Source organism: Brachyistius frenatus, unplaced genomic scaffold (genome assembly GCF_029030835.1).
Source record: "Brachyistius frenatus isolate BFR_SWC_R1_liver_20210118 unplaced genomic scaffold, ASM2903083v1 Contig_2, whole genome shotgun sequence".
NCBI classification, from domain to species: domain Eukaryota; kingdom Metazoa; phylum Chordata; class Actinopteri; family Embiotocidae; genus Brachyistius; species Brachyistius frenatus.
This window is the reverse complement of record NW_027210601.1, coordinates 2,897,460-2,915,995: the sequence shown is the minus strand read 5'-3', so window position 1 is coordinate 2,915,995 and position 18,536 is coordinate 2,897,460. Positions and strand designations below refer to the sequence as shown.

General features: G+C 41.7%; 1 protein-coding gene across 1 annotated transcript; it reads right to left on the bottom strand.

Annotated features, from left to right (window-relative positions):
• Positions 1-1,898: 1,898 nt before the first annotated feature.
• Positions 1,899-18,085, bottom strand: chrna11 (cholinergic receptor, nicotinic, alpha 11). The gene is made up of 10 exons (XM_069693246.1): positions 17,573-18,085; positions 15,412-15,551; positions 15,102-15,146; positions 14,717-14,826; positions 14,550-14,629; positions 11,981-12,148; positions 11,693-11,887; positions 8,052-8,138; positions 6,789-6,898; positions 1,899-4,377 (listed from the first exon to the last, which is right to left on the bottom strand). The coding sequence occupies exons 1-10, from the start codon at positions 17,622-17,624 to the stop codon at positions 3,637-3,639; spliced, it is 1,728 nt and encodes a 575-aa protein (XP_069549347.1). The 5' UTR covers positions 17,625-18,085; the 3' UTR covers positions 1,899-3,636.
• Positions 18,086-18,536: the final 451 nt, after the last annotated feature.

Genomic DNA, 18,536 nt, shown 5'->3' with positions numbered 1-18,536 from the left:
GCACAAACACCCCCCCCCCCCCTCCTACCCCCACACACACCTCCACCCCCCCTTGATGGGCGCATAGTCGCATGAAAATATGTCTCTAATTTCTGTTTATTTCTGAAGTAGATATTTTCCCATGCGGTGTGATATAGTGCAGTGGCCTTTCATTTGATGCCTGTGACTGAGTTATACTTGTCTGAGCACCCATCTTTCCTGCCACTGTCCCTCATAAAGCCGATGAATTACCCAGTGTGCCCCCTCTTTCCTCCATTAACCCTCCCCTCCTCTTCCTCCCATCCCGTCCTCCATCTCCCCCCCCCCCCCCCTCCTCTTCTCCCTCCTTCCTGAACGAGTGATCAATTAAAGCCCTGTCCAGCTCTCACTGCAGGTCAGCACTTTCTCTCCTCCTCTTATCCCCTCGCTGTCATTTTTCTCTTCTTTTTGGGTGTCGGGCCAGCCACTGTCAACACACAGAGACAGGGAGCAGAGCAAGACCAAAGGTGGTAGAAAAAAAAAAAGATAGAATCCTTTATTTTCAGGATGACAAATGCTCTGTACAGATGTGAGTGTTTAGGTGTCAGTATGTGCTCGAAGGACTACATTCTTTTGCGAACCCCCCTGGCAGGAAGTTTACTTTCTGCCCGCTAGAAGACTTGGCTTTAAAGAAGAAGAGCGAGAAGACAGAAGAGCGGTATAGCGGAGGCATAAAGAATCTGTACAACTGTCTCAACACTCTTTGCAGCAGTTCAGTCAGAAAATGTACGTGTATATTACCACTAGAGACAGACGGTGTTGGTCAGGAGTGTTGTAAACATTTTGTCATTTTAAAGGTTTTTCTTAAAGGAATAAGAGTGGCGATATTGTATATTTTTTGTATTGTCATTAAATCCCATGAAAAGACAAAACCAAACGTGTCCGATTAAAACGCATCGCCATTGCAGCCTGAGCCGGAGATTTTCTTTCCCTCCTTCCTTTTTCCCATTAATGAGCAACACATTACACTGTTCCTTAATTACCATGAACATGGGCACTGTAGTTTTATTCAGGGGCACACTGTAGTTTTATTCAGGGTCCGTCATATTCATCACCCAACTGTTGTAAATCCTCACTAGAGGCTCCAAAGCATATTAATCCACGGCTGAAAATCTTAAAATGTTTGCACAAAAAGCACAATGGCCAGCTATCTTTAAAAAAAAAAAAAAAAGAATTCATTAAACTACACTTTTAATGGAATTTGTTGACATTACAAAAATATACTGTACCTCCAGTCTTATTCTTTAATTGGTTGTTTTGTTTCTCCTACTACAATCAGGCAAACTGGAGGAAACGACTTTATATCTCTGCTTACAGTTTGAATGTCTGGTTGAATCTGGAGCTCAACTGAGTTATTTTTAAGATCAAAAAACAGCTACATAAATGCAGGAAAAAACCTTTTATCCAGAGTTCAATGCTAAAACATTTGATTACAGCAGTTATGTTCTTTTCTGAAACAACAATGCGGACCATGTAAAGGTTGGTTTTCCTGACATGTCTGTATTTACTATCAGTTACTGTGCACTGAAGCTGCATCCAAATGACAGCCACTATTAAAACATACATAGATCATAGCATGAGTGAAGCACCAGCAGCCTCTGAGCTGTTAAACGTGAGTGACAGCTCGACTCCTGTTGCTTTTTCTGAATGACTCATCCTTCTGTTGTAATTTCTGGCTGTGTTCCAGATCGCTGCATCATTAACTCTGACTGTTTCACTACAGTTTTCATCAGTGAGCAGTGAATTGAGATTTCAGACAAATTTGAATTGTCATTTTGCACCACTACCACTTTTTGCATCTTTAAAATCCCACACATTGAAGGATTGCTTCAGAAATTGTTATTGGGAATTGTTACTATATATATATATATATATATAAATATATTATACTGTTTAATGCATGGATTTTGCACTCAGAATTTATCTAGAAGGATTTTGGATGCATCCCATGGATCCACACCTGTATACTCACACTTCTGTTTATTGCACATTACTTAGGCATGTATTAACTTGTACTTTGATAAGGCCAGACAGACATTCTTGGAAAATTTTAACATGACCCAGGAGCAGCTAGTTGAACCCATCTGTGACATGAGCTAAGCTAAGCTAACCTTGCATTCAGCATTCATTCAAAGTGCTTGCAGAGACATGAGTCATTTACGGTTGACTGCCTGTTGATAAGTAGAAGAAAAAAGTGAATCTCCCCCAAGTCCAAACTAATTTAAGACATATTTTGTTCACTGTTTTCCTCAGATGATCTTTTGCTGAAGGGCACCGTCTAAATTTAAATCCGCTTGAGTCAATTTAGAGATTAAAATCTCAGCTCTCATTTTAGATGGATGTGAAATCACTCATGAAGCTGTAAACCTCTCAGGAGATCTGACAGAAATTTGATGGGATGTTGCTTCTCCATTAATTTTAGGATTTGAATAATCTTATCCCTTTTATTTCTGCCTCTCGTGTTCTTTTAAAGACCTGACCTCCCTCTGAGTTATTAAACCTTTAATATGAAATCCATTGACTTTCGTTGGTCTATTATGAACTGCCAGTAGCCAGTTAGGTAACTGCTTCATGGGTTATTATTGGTTCAGGTCTCCACTGACGGTGCAGCCACTGGCCACTGTGCTGATGACCGGATAATTCTGTCCTCCAGTCGTAATAAGCGGCGCACACTGTGCACACTGCTGAGGAGCTTTTGATCTCTGCTGATTGTTGCAGATTGGCAATTGTCTGAGAGATAAGGCCTTGGAAATTTAAAGTGGCTCGCGAGGAGAGGGGGGACTTCATCTTTTAAAAGCTTATTAGTCTTAAAGATTATCTGAGGTCTTTCAATTTGACGGTCATTAGATGGATGTCATTGAATAATAGATGAGATGTTCTTCTGTTCCTCGGTGCTGCAGTGTTCTTGATCTTCAGTCCACTTTTATGTATCCAAGCATCACGGCGGTTACTACGCCTCGCTCTGCCAATGTCACGGGGGATGAAGTCTCGCTCCTTCTCGACTGCTCTTTGTTGTCTGTTTTTGTAAAAGTCTCCTCTCCCTGCCCTCTCGTCATCCCATCACTTCAAATGATCCAGTATTTTCTCAACATGTGGGAGGGAGAGGTTGTCTTCTCCTCTTAAGGGAATAAAACAGTCAAATGTCTGTCTCATTTATCTGTCCCTATCTATCTACTAGTCTCTTTTCGTCTTTTACTCTCTCAATTTCACCCCTGCTTTAAGGGCTTTCTTACTTCAGGTCGCATTGGACTGATAATCCTCTCTTTATTTATCCCTTTTGGACTCCTTAATTTTGGAGGAAATTCTCTGAATTAACTGAAAGAATCCATTTCAGCTTGTCAAGAATCTGATAAAGCACCCTGCTCACCCTAATCTCATTTCATCTTCACTCTTTATCCCCTTCTCCATCTGTTTTCATCTTATATTTCAGTTACAAAACAGAGCGCATTGCAAAGAAAACCATTTGTTTTTTTTCTATCTCCCAGTTCTTTGCGATCACAAATCACAGAGCCTACAGTCCGCTGGAAATTGTGTTTCCTTGGATCAGGGCCCACTCCATCCTTTATCCATTATTTAATTCCCTTCATGCTTCTTCCTACTCTGTTTTCCTCTTTGCTTTCAAACAAAGTCCTTTGAGACAGCCTCCACAAAGTTGGGAGCAGACATGAGGATTGAGATGGTGCATATGATGTTGAAAACGCTAAATGCCACCAGACACAGGCGATCAATCACAGCGCCTGCAAATTTCCACTGGTCAGCCATGCTCTCGGTCTCATCCTGCTCCCGGAAACGGTCCGCCATGTAACGCACCTCCTCTAGGATAGCCTGGAGCTGGGGGTCTCCGATCACCGATGTCGAGCACCCTCCAAGCCCTCCCGGTCCGCCGCCAAAGCCCCCACCACTGGAGACAGTGCTGGGACACCCTACAGTATCCATATTTGGGGTAGGAGGTGGTGGGGAGCTGCAGAACTGAGAGGGCAGATGCGGAGGAGGGCTTCCTGCCACTCGTGGAGGCCCCGTAGGAATATTATTCCTCTGGACAGGCTCCGAGAGTATCGAAGGGTCGTCCATGCTCTGGAAGCCCATGTAAAGAAGGTTCCCATTGTTGTTGGCACTTGACTGAGCATGGAGGTGAGGGTGCCCTGCATGAAGGGGACCCGTTTGGAGAGGAGCCAGGTTCTGTGGGTGCAGCGGGTGGAGGAGGGTGGGGTCCGGAGGGTTGGCGATGCTCCCGCTCTGTGAGCCCGAGGAGCAGCGCCGCAGGTGGGGAGCACACGGGGGCCGCTCTAGGTCATCATTCTCCCCTGGCCGCTTCATGCGCAAGAACCAGGCGACCCACTGAAGCAAAACGAGCTGCACCTGGAAAGAGCAAAAAACACCGAGTTATGTACAGAGTGGAGGACGGCAAGTAGCCGAGCATAAATACGTTCAAAAGAAGAAAAAGGAAATGTCAGAGAGCCGTAAATCAGCCACCGAGCACCGTCTGAAAACCACCTACGCATCTTGACCTGCACATTACACCAGTTAAACTGGGCTAATAGTCTCATTTGCTGCAGACTGATGTTTCCAACCCTGTGTTTTGTTTCAAACTGCAACTGCACTTGTTTAAGTAGAAATATAAGATCCTCGCCGGGGACGCCCAGTTACAGCGCCTGAGGCTAAGAAGATTTTTGGCTTTAACTGGATTCCCAACAGAGAGGATACTTATAAAGGCAGCATTAAATATAAACTGTGGAATTATTGAGAAGGACTGTCAGATTACTGTTTCATGACTGTAATGAGCTTGCAATGAGATTTGAGAGCATTGAGATAAAGAGAAGATTAGCTGCACAAAGTGTTCACATTTAAACCTTTTATTCTGCTCTGTTTTGTCCTTTCCTCGGCTGTTTCTCAATCTTAAGAATGCTTATTTGGGAGGATGGATCATTCCACGTCAGGTTCCTCAAAAGATAGGCAAGTTTCCTTTCTTACATTTGGAGAATATTTAGAAAAGTCTAATAAGTGCGCAGGTGTGCGTCATTCTTCCTCTTCTTTGCTGTAATGGAGAATTGCAAATAAGGCAGGGCATTATCACCGCCTACTGTCGGGTAGCCTGGTATCATGTGTGTAATACATCCATCAGTCTACTAGAGGATACTGTGTCAGTGTCGAGTTTTTCCTCACCAACGCCTGAAAAATACATGCATGCATGACCAGCCAGTACAAAGAGTGATAAAGTTGGTGTAAGGAGGAGGTTGGAAACGGTTGAACAGGAGACTGCTGTGCAAGTCTGTGAGAAAGCAAAAGTCAACTTGGATTTCTTTTAAGTAACATTTATATTCAACATACATGATTTTTGTTAAGTAACTTACGCGGCCTCTGTAACGCTACCTGTATAAATCCAAACCATAATCTATTCCTAAACCTAACTATGTGCTTTCTGGGAGCCAAACCTAAGGTACCTGACTTTTCCCGCCTGAGTGAGGCAAAAACGTGACACTGACACAATACCCTATAGCAGCTTTGGATTTTGCTGGGATAGAGTTGTTTTATTCCAGGTATGCATCATTGGAAAGGCCCCGTCATTGTAAATCCACAGAGGATTGTGAGGCTTTAAGGATGCCGAGAATAGACCTGATGCCTCCCTGAAATTTCTCTGAATGAAGGACTCCATCCTTGGTAGAATTTCAAAGAATCTTACACATTGGACCAGTCCTTCGAATGATTTGGTAACGTCGCATTCAAGACTTGCAGCCTACTGAGGACACAGCCTTGAGATGAAAAATCCCCTTTAGTTTCATCTCTTCTACTCACATGAAAAACAACTACATGTCCCCTGAAAGGGCATACTAGTCCAACAGCAACCAGATGGGTGTCTGGCACCCAATGGGACGCTAATGTCCAGATGACTGCTCAATTAGTCTACACTGAGTATGTTTACTAGCCAGGTAACAGTCCCTGTTGCTGTTACTGTTGATGCTGTGTTTGTCCAGGCTGTAATTATGAACTGTGCTGGTTCGATGCCCTCATCTGAACCACATCAATTAGCTTGTTAATTGGCCATTGGACTGTGTGAACGGGCCATTCATCAACAGAACGCCCTTGCAATATGTCGATACATACAGCATCTGCACTCTCATGCAGCCAAACTACTTGTACATATATCAATAATAGCTGGCCTGTCAATTTTTCTCTGCAGTCAAAACATAAATCACGAGTTAAATACATCTTAATACTGATTTATATTTCAGTGGCTGATTAATATTACAGAAATACTAAAATATGTCATTAAAAAAAAATCATCATTGTCTTTAATGTCTTGATTTCAGGTCCTCTTTAAACGTTTCTTATTTGTCATATATTCATATTAGAACAAGACTTTTGCAGAATAGACATGCTGCATTTTTTAAACAGAAGGTAAGAAAAAGAAAAATAAGGAATGAGTCAAATCGAATCCGCCCACATTTCCAGAGTGCTTTGAAATGCACTCCCGTTGAAGTCGGTGGCGAGGCATTTGATGAACACACTGAGGCAGACTGACACTGCCAGATGAGTCACAGCCGAGGAAGTCGGAGAGTAAAAAGAGAAAGGAAGCTGGCAGAGGAGCACAGGTAGCACTAACAAATGGAGGACGGTAGAGCATAAGAACGATAGTGATGCCGGAAAAGAGATTAACAAAAGGAACGTATCACATCTAAGATGGGAAAACCAACCTTTTCAAGCTTCAACAGACGGCAACGTCACTGATAATGTATCTGAGCTCATGATAAACTGTGTGAGCGCCGCCTCACCCATTTCGGCATGTTTCCTCCGTTAGGATCATGGTGATGATACTGCAGAACCACCACCGTGGCGATGACTGACATCCCAACGATGATCATTATACTGGCAAAGTACTGACCTAGGAGGAGTAGAGTATGGAACTGCATTATATTTCATTTTTAAGGCAGTGCACGCACACTATGATTTCCGACTCGCCTGAACCACAGTAACCACAGCAGGTTCTGATTTGACATGCAGGCCAGCAAAAGTCTATTTACTGTGAAAAGTAGAGAAAATATCCACAACGAAAGCACGCTTTCATTTTTCCCACTGAAATCCTGTTTGATTCCTTTTTTTCCTGTTTCAAGCGCTGTGAGGTCTGTCCAATGAGTGTTTTGATTATTTCTTAGAAAACACATTAACTAGATTCTCAAGAATAACATGAATTTGAAAGGACAGTTTCTTCCCTGTTTCGTTCAAGTTGAACACATCCTTCTCAGATATCTTCATGCCAACCGGAGGCTCGCTTCCAGCACCACTGACGGCTTATTCCCATATTGTGTTGGCAAAATCACCGAGCAGATTAAGCTCAGCATAATTATTGTCGAGAAAATTAAAAAAAAATACGCTGTAAGCAACACTCTGACAATTGTGACTGCTTTTTTTTTTCCTCAAGTTTTTGATGACCAGGATTTGTGTCTTGAGGCAAAGATTGCCATCCATCTGTTTCTGGCTGCAGCTTCAGCTGCTCACTAAACATAATTTCCAGCAGTGGGCCCACAATCAAATTAGCCAGTTAATTTTAAGATGAGCAGGTGGCTAAAATAAATTGTGTTATCGGGGTTGTTGTTTTTAGTTTGGCATGCTGCAGCTCTGCCACTTTGCAGCAGTCTGTTGTGATTGTGTATTTTTTCTTTAGTTTTTGATTTTCATCTCGTGCATCATCCGGTCAAACTCTGAATTTGTCGAGGTTGCTTTGTGACCAAATACCTGCAGAGCTAACGACTAAGCAATGCTTAGTGCTAATCAGCAACCAAACACACCAAACTAAGATAATGAGCGTAATAATAATTTTACAGTAGTTCCTACTGTATAGAGTTAAGAATTACAACTGAACTCTAGAGACCAGATATTGATTGTCATTGTCAGACGGAAACCTCATGCAGTATCACTAATGACGAAAACACTTTGATTTCATATTGATAATCATTATATGTTGTCATGGCTGTAGGACTTAATTGAGTGTTGAAACTGACCGATGAAAACTGACACAAACAGTGTGTTTCACATACCTATTAGAGGGACGGAGTCCGATGTGGCTGGCATGATCTCTGCAACCAGCAACATGAAGACCGTGAGAGACAGCAGGACGGTGATACCTTTAAGATAAGATGAGATAAGACAAGACAGACTACAGACAGGCAGACCTGACTACATTTTGTTGAGCAGTCAATATTCTAGTCCAGTCTCTTCCCCGACGTGCCTTCTTGTGAGAAACTAAATGAGTGTGTTTGGTGTTTTGATAAATGGTCACACTCTGGATGAGATCAGGTTCGATTTATGGAAATGACCAGCTAATGCTCATACAGTGAATTACTTTTTGACATTCCCTACCTTTCCAGCAAAAAGCACTTCTGCAAAGAGTCTAGCCATTTTTTTTTTTAAGTTATTTCATTTCTGTCCGTCTGCGTGCGCGTAAACACACACCTGATACCCTCCAGCACTGAAACTCATCTCCATCTCCATTTATCCACCTCCACACTATCTGTCTTACTTCTCCAACAGACAGAATTTAAGGAGTGCTTTGCTGGCATAACTGTCCCTATTCAGAAGCATTCAATTAACTCCCAGGCTGTGAGATAAAATATGAATGCTCTTTAAGCATATTAAGTAAATTAAAAAGGGTTCTTTTATGTAGCTTTTTTTCCCAGTGATGACATTTGTTCTTTTTAAAAGCAGGCTACTCTAACCCTAAAGGCCCGCCCACTTGGTCCCTGTGTCTCCTCCATCAAGTGAAGTGACAAGAGTATTTTCCTGGAAGGCAGTGTGTAAGCTCTCTCTGCCTTAATCAATTCACTAGCCTTAATTACATCAATAGGTTAATTGGCTGTGTGTGTGAAGGCTTGGCTTTTTTTTTTGTCTTTGGAGAAATGCTGCGTAATGCATCCTGTATTGAGGTTGAGGATATTCTTTGACAATGCTGTCGTGGCTTCCCTCCCACTCAGACGCGAGTCAGATAACATTTACAAAAATGCATTCATCCAAATTTTGGGCGTATTTGGTGAGTTATGGGACGGGTACAAATACCTTGCAATGATGTGATGTCAGAAATAGGGCTGCAGTTAACAATATTTTCTGTCCATTTTCTTGGGCTATCAGTTAGTCATTATAACAGAGGTGCCCAAATTCTTTTCAATCAAGAGCCAATAATTGATCTGGGTGGAGGGCAGCAGGCCAAAGAACATGCTTCAATTTTTATTTCATTAAAATGTAACATATTTCACAGATAATTAAATCACTACTCTTTAATCTGTATAATAGTAATTTTATTATTTTGCAGAAATTATTGTCTAAAAATGTAATCTTACCAATTTTTGCTAAATGTGCCACTGCTTTGATCTCTCATCTTGACTGGCAGCTCAAAGTCAATTGACGTAGGACACTAACAGTATGTGAGCATCAGCCGGAGAGAGACACAATACCATAAATTATTTGTATATGTCAGCAAATGTAATTTAATAGAGAAGACATTACCATTATGCTGTATATTGCTGTAAAACTCATATTATGTATTTTTTAGCTCCACAAAATTGACAGTTCATTTAGGAGTTACGCTTTTACAGCTCTCAGCACTTAAGAATAAGGAGAATAAGTAAGAGATTGTCAAATGCCAGTGGACCAAACAAACAATGTGCAGGCCAAACGTGGCCCAAGGGCCCCGAATTGGGCGGCTCTGTTTTATAGAATATCAGAAAATAGTGTAAAATGCCCATTGTAATATCACAGAATCAGAGGTGATGTATTCAAATAGCCTTCTTTTTCTAGAAAATAATCTTAAATAGTCCATTTACAAAGATTACAAAATATAAGAATCTAATTCTCACATTTGAGAAACTAAAAGCAGGAAACGTTTGGTGTATTTGCTTCTAAATGACTGAAACAATTATCCGATTATCAAAAGGACTTTTCATCAATTTTCTGTCATTTGATTCTTCTGTTAGTTGTCTAATTTTTTTCAGCTCAGACAATCTGAAGTCTGCCATCTTTAATTTCCTGATGAGATGAAGATCATTCATCTCTAAACAGGTTGAAACAAATATTGCAGCCCTGCTTCCTCTCTCTCTCTCTCTCTCTCTCTCTCTCTCTCTTCCAGCCTATTATAGTGTGATTTGGTTGTCTCCCGCCTTCTCCTCCTCATCAGTCCTCCCCCTCTCCTTTGTGCTGTCCTCTCTCATCCTTTTCGAATTTTTCTCTTGTCTGCGTTATCATTTTGATACCTTCCCACACTCATCTGTCTCTGTTCCTCCTCCTTGCATTTTTCATCTTTCTATTTTACCCAGTAATCCCTCTCCTCTCCCGGCTCCCCGCCCTCTCCTTTTGCCTCTTTTCATGTCTCCCCATAGTCTCCAGCCAGTGCCACTCCTTTATTATTTTTTTCGTTTACCCTAAGATGGTTTGCATGTTATGAACGCTAAGTTTTTAGGCAGGCTATAAACTTGTATATTTACACCTAGGAGCATGAGAGCACTCAAGTTGAAGATTTTATTTGTTCATGGGTTCTTCATGTAGGAGGTTGGATGTTAAGCAACATTACCAGAACCTTTTGTTAAGAAATACTTACAGGAATTTACAAGAGAAGAATGAATGACCAAAAAATACAAAACAAACACAAAACGTTTTTCATTTACTCATTTTTTTGTTTTCCCATTTCTCTTATTAATGTCATTTAACATAAGCCTTTGTTTTTAAATATAATCCCAACAGTGGTGTCAGTGCTTGAGCGAGATGAAGTGAAACAGTTGTAGCAACACTAAGGACCCGTGTCCACCAAAGTGTTTTCCCCTGAGCCGAACAATATAGAAGAAGTGAAGCCGGACCAAGAAAAATGCTCTCTGTATCCTCTTTCGGAGCCAGAGGAAACATATTTGGACAAGCTGGGGGATCTGACAGAGAACCAAGCAGCAACCGACTGTGATGTCACCCATTGGTTTGTTAACTGCCGTGAAGCCTGGAGTTCGGCATTTGGGTCTTCCCCATCTTGCCATTTGGGAGCCAGAAGTGACCATATTTGGACAAACTGGGGATGAGTAAGCAGTGAATCTGACTATATCTGATTAAGAACTGAAGGACACGACACCCGCCCTCCAAAAGCGGAAACCTGACTGCACCACAGGCCTGTCAATCAAACAGACACACCCCCAAACATACCTTTCTTTAAAACCTAATATCTAATTAATAATGGAATTATTTTCAGATGGATCGCCAGAAAACTGATTAGAAGGAGTGACTTTAACTAATGACGCAATAATAACTTGTGGACAAAATGTATTGACTCTGTATTTCATGAGAGAAGTTGAATGGGAGTCTATGGAGCCGGAGCCTTTTTTGAGCCATCCCCTAATAGCCCTCGGTGATATTGCACTTTAAGACACTTTGGATTAGCCTCACTTTTCAGACCCAGAAGCTACGTCCATTTTTATAAACAGTCTACACTTTTATATGCAGCTTCAGACTATAATCTGGAGCTGACAGCAGTGGCCAGGCAGAATCAAGCAGGTGGTTCTCACACTCGTCTGTACGTTGTGTGTGTGAACGAATACAGAAACCCAGATGGACTGTAAAACTCCTCCAACTTTTATTTCTACACTCATTCCACTGCTGCTACCTTTGATCCACCTCTTTGCTCCGTCAAAGCAGTTTTTGATCCACTCACCGAGCGAGATCTTCTCCCCGGAATCAGCCGGCAGCACAAAGATCAGCAGGGTCATAGAAGACAGCAGCACACATGGGATGAGCAGGTTCAGGGCATAGTAGAGTGTTCGCCGCCGTATTGTAATAACAAACGTCACATCTGGGTAGGGCTCCTTACAGCAGTCATAGAAGACTTCACTTCTGGTGCCAGGAACTCCTGGAAGAAGACGAACAGAGAGAAACTGATTCTCTTTCTCCAACACTGGATGTTTTTGATGAGCATATAATACCAAAGTATCTCCATACTCACCTACTAGATCCCACTCTCCATTGGGCATGTAGCCTGATGTGTCAGCATCGTTCATCTGCAGGTCTAGCAGCCAGCCGTCGTACGTCCAAGAGCCAAATTTCAGCTCACATTTCTGAATGTCAAAGGGGAACCAGCGAACATCCACGTTGCATGTGCTCATAAAGATTCCTGAGAAAGAGACAGAAAGAAAGAAAAAAAAAAAAAAAAAGGTTTCAGTTTCACAATCAATTCACTAAATGATAATATTGACCCCTGCAGACTCCTGTTCTGGGTTGACAAGGGAAAAATGTATTGGAGAACCACTTGTGTTGTGCAGAGAGTCCTTCCTGAATATCAAAACATCATTCATTCATTTCAAGACTCGCCTTTTCACTCACCCGCCTTATATTCTATACAGAAATAGTGTAAAAAAAATAAATAATGCTGCAACAAAACTAAGAGTGCACACATGAAATAGGATTTGTATTAACATTTTTCAAGTCCACAGAGAGTTTACTGTTTTGAAATTGAATTCACAGGCTGGAGAGGCGAAAGCAAAGACAAGATTAGAAACAACCTCCCATCAAAGAAATGTCTATAAAGAAAATACAAAATTGGCAGCAGTCTTGTCACTCAGGTTTCAGATATTCTCTTCTGCAAACAAACGGCGTTCCTGCGCTCTTCCTGCGCACACAGCTGTTAGCTAAGCCTCGGCAATAGAGGAAAACATCAACAGCGAAACTGAGAAATGAGATTGTGCACAGTACCCTAATCAGATTACCACTTTTATCGTGCAAAATAAATGCACTCGCGCACATATGCACGGGCACACGCAAGCACAAAACCATACAGACACACTCGCACGCTGGCATCCTCCCCCCAAAGTCACAATGATCCACACAGTAGTCGCTGGCAAAGTGCAGCCCTTAAACTAAATACTGAAATAAACGAATCAAGCCTGTTAAAATGCTCAGATACACACACACACACACACACACACACACACACACACACACACACACACACACACACACACACACACACACACACACACACACACACACACACACACACACACACACACAAACAAACACAAACAAACACAAACAAAATGCCAGTGAGGCCTTGCAGCTCTCAAAGACGTTCATTGTGAGTCTGCCGACATACAAATCAGCCTTCGGAGTTGAATGAAAGCAGAGTTTGGAGAAGAGTAAGGAGGTTAGCAGGTTGAATGCTGCTTTCAAAGCAGAGGTTAATCACAAAAATGGCACCACAGTAAGTAGCAGCTATAAATTTTCCCTTTATACACTTCTTGCACTCTAAAATTCAGTCACTAATATCAGGTTCTTGCCTTTGCTTCGTGAGTATGATGTCTTAATAATTACTCTCATTATGAGCTTTAAGGCACTAAATCTTAAATTACACTGATTATGTAAAAGTAGTTCTGTCTACCTTTGCACTCTTCCTTCATGCGCAGTATATTTCTGTAACCTGCCTCTCAAAGATATCCAGTAACCTTGAAGGAACACTCAAATAAGGATCCAGATTTATTTATTTTTTTTTTTTTTTTTTTCTTCTGCAGCTTGGAACAATCTCTGTCTCGCAGCTCAAGCAGCTCCCAAAATAAAACTCCATCATTCTGAAAATCGCTTCCCAAGACGGTATTACAAGGCCTACAGACAGGATTACCACGTTGTAAATGTCACCCAATCCAGATATGAGCTAAAAACCTGTTGTACCTTATCTCCTGTTGTGCCCTTAACCCAAGCATAACAGCACCTGTACCTCTGCAACCGCCTTCTGGAGGTAGGCAGCAAACATCTGGATCATTTGAATTATTAATTGCGTGTTAAGCTCCCGCTCCATACCTGCCACCCACAGACCCGTTGCCTTTTATTTACTGACAATGACAAGCTCAAACAGACCTCACACTTGCTGCTCATTCTTTTCCTTTCACTTCATCTCTCTTGCCCTCTCTGCACTCTTTCTCATCATGTGTCAAACCTCTGCTCCACTTATTGAACCAAACCAGAGCACTGCCTTTTTATTCCTCCACCTAATTTACTCTGATCCAAGTCAGCATGCATTTACATTCAGCAGTAGCCTATTAACAAACATGGCCACTGAAGAGAATTCATAGGGTGACTTTTTGAGCTCGCAGTCCTCGGCTTTTACTTCAGAGGGCCATTTCAATTCGCCCCCTCCAACCCACTTACACCAGGGACTCAGTCTATAATTTGATGTATAAAGAAAGGACTGGGAAAACACAGAGTAAAGACCTGTGGAAACCCAAGGGAGTCGTTTGTTTCACAGTTTGTGAGGGTCTTGCATTTGTGTTAAGACGGGAAGCCAGTGTCTCCTATTTATAGGTGTTACCGCGCTGGGAATCTGTAACCAGTGACTAACCAAGGATGTTGTTTTATACTGATAAAATATTAATGTCAAGTGTACAAACGGGAGACATGCAGAGATTGCAGAATGAGATGCTGCCGTTGCACTTCAGGGAAATGAGGAAGCGATAAGAAAGGAGAAAAAGATGAACGATAGGGAAAGCACGATGATGGGGAAAAGGAATAAAAGACAGGCTCACCTGGCGGAAGATACTCGGCGTAGCCGCTGGAGTTTACCAGAATATTTGTCTTGAAGGTGGAGTCAAAGTCATCATCTGCACTGAGGAAGGACAAGGGGAGGAAGGGATATTACTTGTTGATATGTGTGTGAGAGAGGAGTGTGTTGAGGTGTTTATGCGTGATTTACCTGTTGTAGAGCAGGATGTCTGGTGTCCAGACCTGGTCTGTGCTGAAGCGAAGATTTTTAACTCCAGGATGTTCGCTCTGGTTCCACTGGAGATAGTGATCGAACCAACTCTTTAACACACAAACACAGATATAGTCTGTCTCAGTGGACTACCGGCAAGCTGCTTTATCTCCAATCCCCTCAGATGCTCAGTTGAAATGTAATTTAATTCAGATATAAATCATTTAAAAATATTACTCCTGTATTTCTAAAAGAGGCAAACTTCCAACCTGACTTTAATTTCATAGATGTGTGATTTAATTTACATGTTACAGACTGTAAAACTACTGTGAATCCATTCAAATTCATGATCACTCCAAACATTCAGTCTCTCAGGGTTCCTTACCATCCGTAGCCACATGTTGGAGGTTAACACCTGGTTCTTCTCATCCTGCAAAACAGTTTTAACATGTTACCTTTCTCACAAATCTTTCAAATTCACGAGACAAACAGTCTTGACATTACATTTACCATTTTATCTTCGTTTTTTTTTTAAGGCTTATTTAAGTTGTAATTGTAAATGAACAAATGTTCTTCAACAAAAAAAAAAGCTTCATTAAAAGCTCATAATATAGCTCTATGTAATGTTTTGTCTTGTTTTATAATTAATATTTTAGAACATGAACTTGAGAACTAATGTGGCTACAGACGCCTACCACGTCCATGATCTGTATCAAACTGAGGGAGAAGACGACGGTGAGAGAGTGAGAGTCGTTCCCGACCGGCCGCTCCATCCGGTTGTAGTCCTTCAGGAGGTTCTTCAGCAGGTTCCTCTGGTGAGGACCCTGCAACGACACTAAAGAGGCACAGAAATATCAGCCAGATTCCACAATAAAACATCTGTATGTCAAAGTTTAGTCCGCTTAATAAGCCCTTAATCGCAGCTCTTTGATATACAAGGAAAACCGTCACTGAAAATAAAATCCATAGGATATCAAACGAGAGCTCAAAAAAATGTAACTGATCAAATCGTGAGGTTTCACCCTGAGGAACTGAGCCTCCTTATCTCCAAATACATCCGGAGGAACATGATTAATATGAAGAGAGACATGAGGAGAGGACGAGAAACAGGTTTAATGATGAAATTAAAAGAAATAAGAACAGATCTTTTATCACCATTAGTCACACTTATCAGGATTTTTATGGTTCAAGCTTTGCGGGTGAAACATGGAGGAATGATCCAGCTCCTCCGTCAGAATGAAATATCAAATATTGGTATTGAAAATATAGAAGGAAATTAACAAACAGGACAAAGATTCGGTAAATAGGATCTAATTAGGAATAGTGGAAAATAGTAACAGCACATAATTGACACCAATGAACATATAATTAGGTTGCTTTGAAAAGCTTAGAGGTAGTGTTGAATAAAGATGTCCGTGGACATAGAACCATGCATTATCAACCATTAATGTGCAGACCAATTTAAAATGTAAAGCATGTTTTATTAATGTAGCTTTTTCTGTTTCCTGTCACACATTATAACATGGCCAAGCTTTAACCAAACCAAACTGAAAGAGTTTTATTTTTTTATTCTAATCAAGATCCACAGATTAAATGTACTTTTTATACCACGCTGAGGTACAAGGAATGATTTCCATTTAATATTTTGGACTCACCAGAAGGTCCAAAGAAGAAACAGCACAATGCATCATTAATTTTGAATTTACAAAACAGTTCATGTGGAGGCTATATTCTCCAGTGTTTTCTGAGCCTGGATGAGACCTGAGTGCAGCTCTTCCCAGAACCGCTTATTCATTATATATAATATTCAAAATTATGCTTGGAACATCGAATTTCCAGTTCTCAAAGCGAAAATAAATTCTTGGAATAGAAAATATTACTCTGTCTAGTGTTACCCAAATAAAAGCAGATGCAGGCTAATAGAGTGCAGGAAACTGAAGAGAACAGAGAAATGATTTTGTTTCTGAATTTGAAATATCAGGGTCCACTGCTGAGGACATGGCAGGATTAATCCCCAGTGGAGCAGGAGCAGAAATGTGCATCCACTCACGGTATTCTAAGACAGTTTCTTTCAAAGCACGTCAAGGTGAATGAAAAGCCCTGGATGTTTTTGTCTCTAAAAGTCAGTCTGCAAAAATACAGTCTGAAACTTTTGCCTTCTCTCTCTCCTCGTGTCTTTTGTGTTCTACACTTCTGCTGTAAAACCTCCTTCTGAAAACAAACAAACTGAACACTATTTCGCGTGCTGTTTGGGGAAAGTTCCGCCGCTCTCCTCTCAGCTCTGTCATCCACTGTCAGCCGTTATATTCAGCTACGACCTGTGCTGCTCTGAGCCCCATCAGCTCAGCTGCAGCAACACGTCCACAGCAGGGAGGCAAGATGGAAGAGACGATCTATACGAGCAATTCAATTGATCTGTGACTGGTTTTCTGTGTGACATCCCCCACTGACGGGCACACACATTTGGACAGATGTTTGTGGAACGAGGACAGAAAGGGGATGAAATCATCTGATTTTTCTGCACACTGAATCTTTCATCTGCCACAGACTGGATGTCAGTCTGCCTGTTTAAACATCTCATGCAGATGCATACAATTCCTGGCTCAACTAAACATTTGGATCGAGAAAAATATGTACACAGTTGTGGGGGAAAGAAAAATAGATGTAAATAAGCAAGCAAACAGGTGAGCTAGATTCTCACTTTTCTTCTCCCGGAGTGTTTTTTTCCTACTTTAAATTCTTATTCCGGCATATACTTCTCAGATTAACGACACAGACTCCAATTCCTGAATTCCTATAAAATGCCGATGCTGCAATCAAATTCCTGAAAACAGAAAGGGATGCAGGCAGGCTCACCGTGGATCAAAGCGCAGAATCCAGAGAGGAGCAGAGCCACCGAATGCCACATCCTGGTGGTGAGGGACAAGAGGAAAGAGGAGGCAGAAGAGGAGAAGCTCCAGATGTTGGAGGAGGAGGAGGAGGAGGAGGATGAAGAGGAGGGGTGAAGGGGATACAGAAAGGAGAGGAGAGAGAGGAAAGGGAGCACAGAGCTCAGGAAGCTGCTGGAAATCCTCCGTTCTGCATCCAGTCGGCATCAGAGGGAAGGAGTGTGAGTGTGTGCTGGAAGAGAGGGAGCGTAAGAGGTGGAGGAGGAGGAGAAGGAGGAGGAGGAGGAGGAGGAGATGGTGGCTGTGAGCTCTCTCTCTCTCTCTCTCTCTCTCTCTCTCTCTCTCTGTGTGTGTGTGTGTGTGTGTGTGTGTGTGTGTGTGTGTGTGTGTGTGTGTGTGTGTGTGTGTGTGTGTGTGTGTGTGTGTGTGTGTGTGTGTGTGTGTGTGTGTGTGTGTGTGTGTGTGTGTGTGTGTGTGTCTCTCTCTGAGAGGTTGAACTAAAATGGAGAGAGAAAAATGTCAGTGACTGGGTGAAAGGGTTGAAGAAAGAGCAAAGGGGGTGGAGGAAGGAGAGGTGGTCTGTCGCCATCAGTTGACCTTATTAAAGACAATAGAAACAGATGATTTTTAACCATCTTCAAATCTTCAAATTGATTGGAGAAGTTTAAGCGGAGGAGTAGCCTTCCCAAATAGGTCAGAAACATACAGACAAAAAGAAGAGCTGCTGAATTTGCTCCCTGTCCATAAAAAAAAAAAAAAAAAAAACATGCACCCGGAGTCAAAAATAACACATTAGACTAATCACAACCTGATTAGCTGCACTTCTCAGCCTTTATCGCCTCTCTTTTTGTGCACAGATGGAGCTCTAAAACATGAATATTTATCTAAAATATACAGCCTCAGTGCATTGAACTTCTCCCTTACATTATAAG

What these genes read in the sequence shown, in the direction of transcription:
- chrna11 (XM_069693246.1), bottom strand. Translation starts at nt 17,624, where the DNA reads ATGTGGCATTCGGTGGCTCTGCTCCTCTCTGGATTCTGCGCTTTGATC. An exon ending in ATTCTGCGCTTTGATCCACG is followed by an intron (nt 15,552 to 17,572) that starts GTGAGCCTGCCT and finishes GTGCCTCTTTAG; the next exon opens with TGTCGTTGCAGGGTCCTCAC. An exon ending in GACATCCTGCTCTACAACAG is followed by an intron (nt 14,630 to 14,716) that starts GTAAATCACGCA and finishes GTCCTTCCTCAG; the next exon opens with TGCAGATGATGACTTTGACT.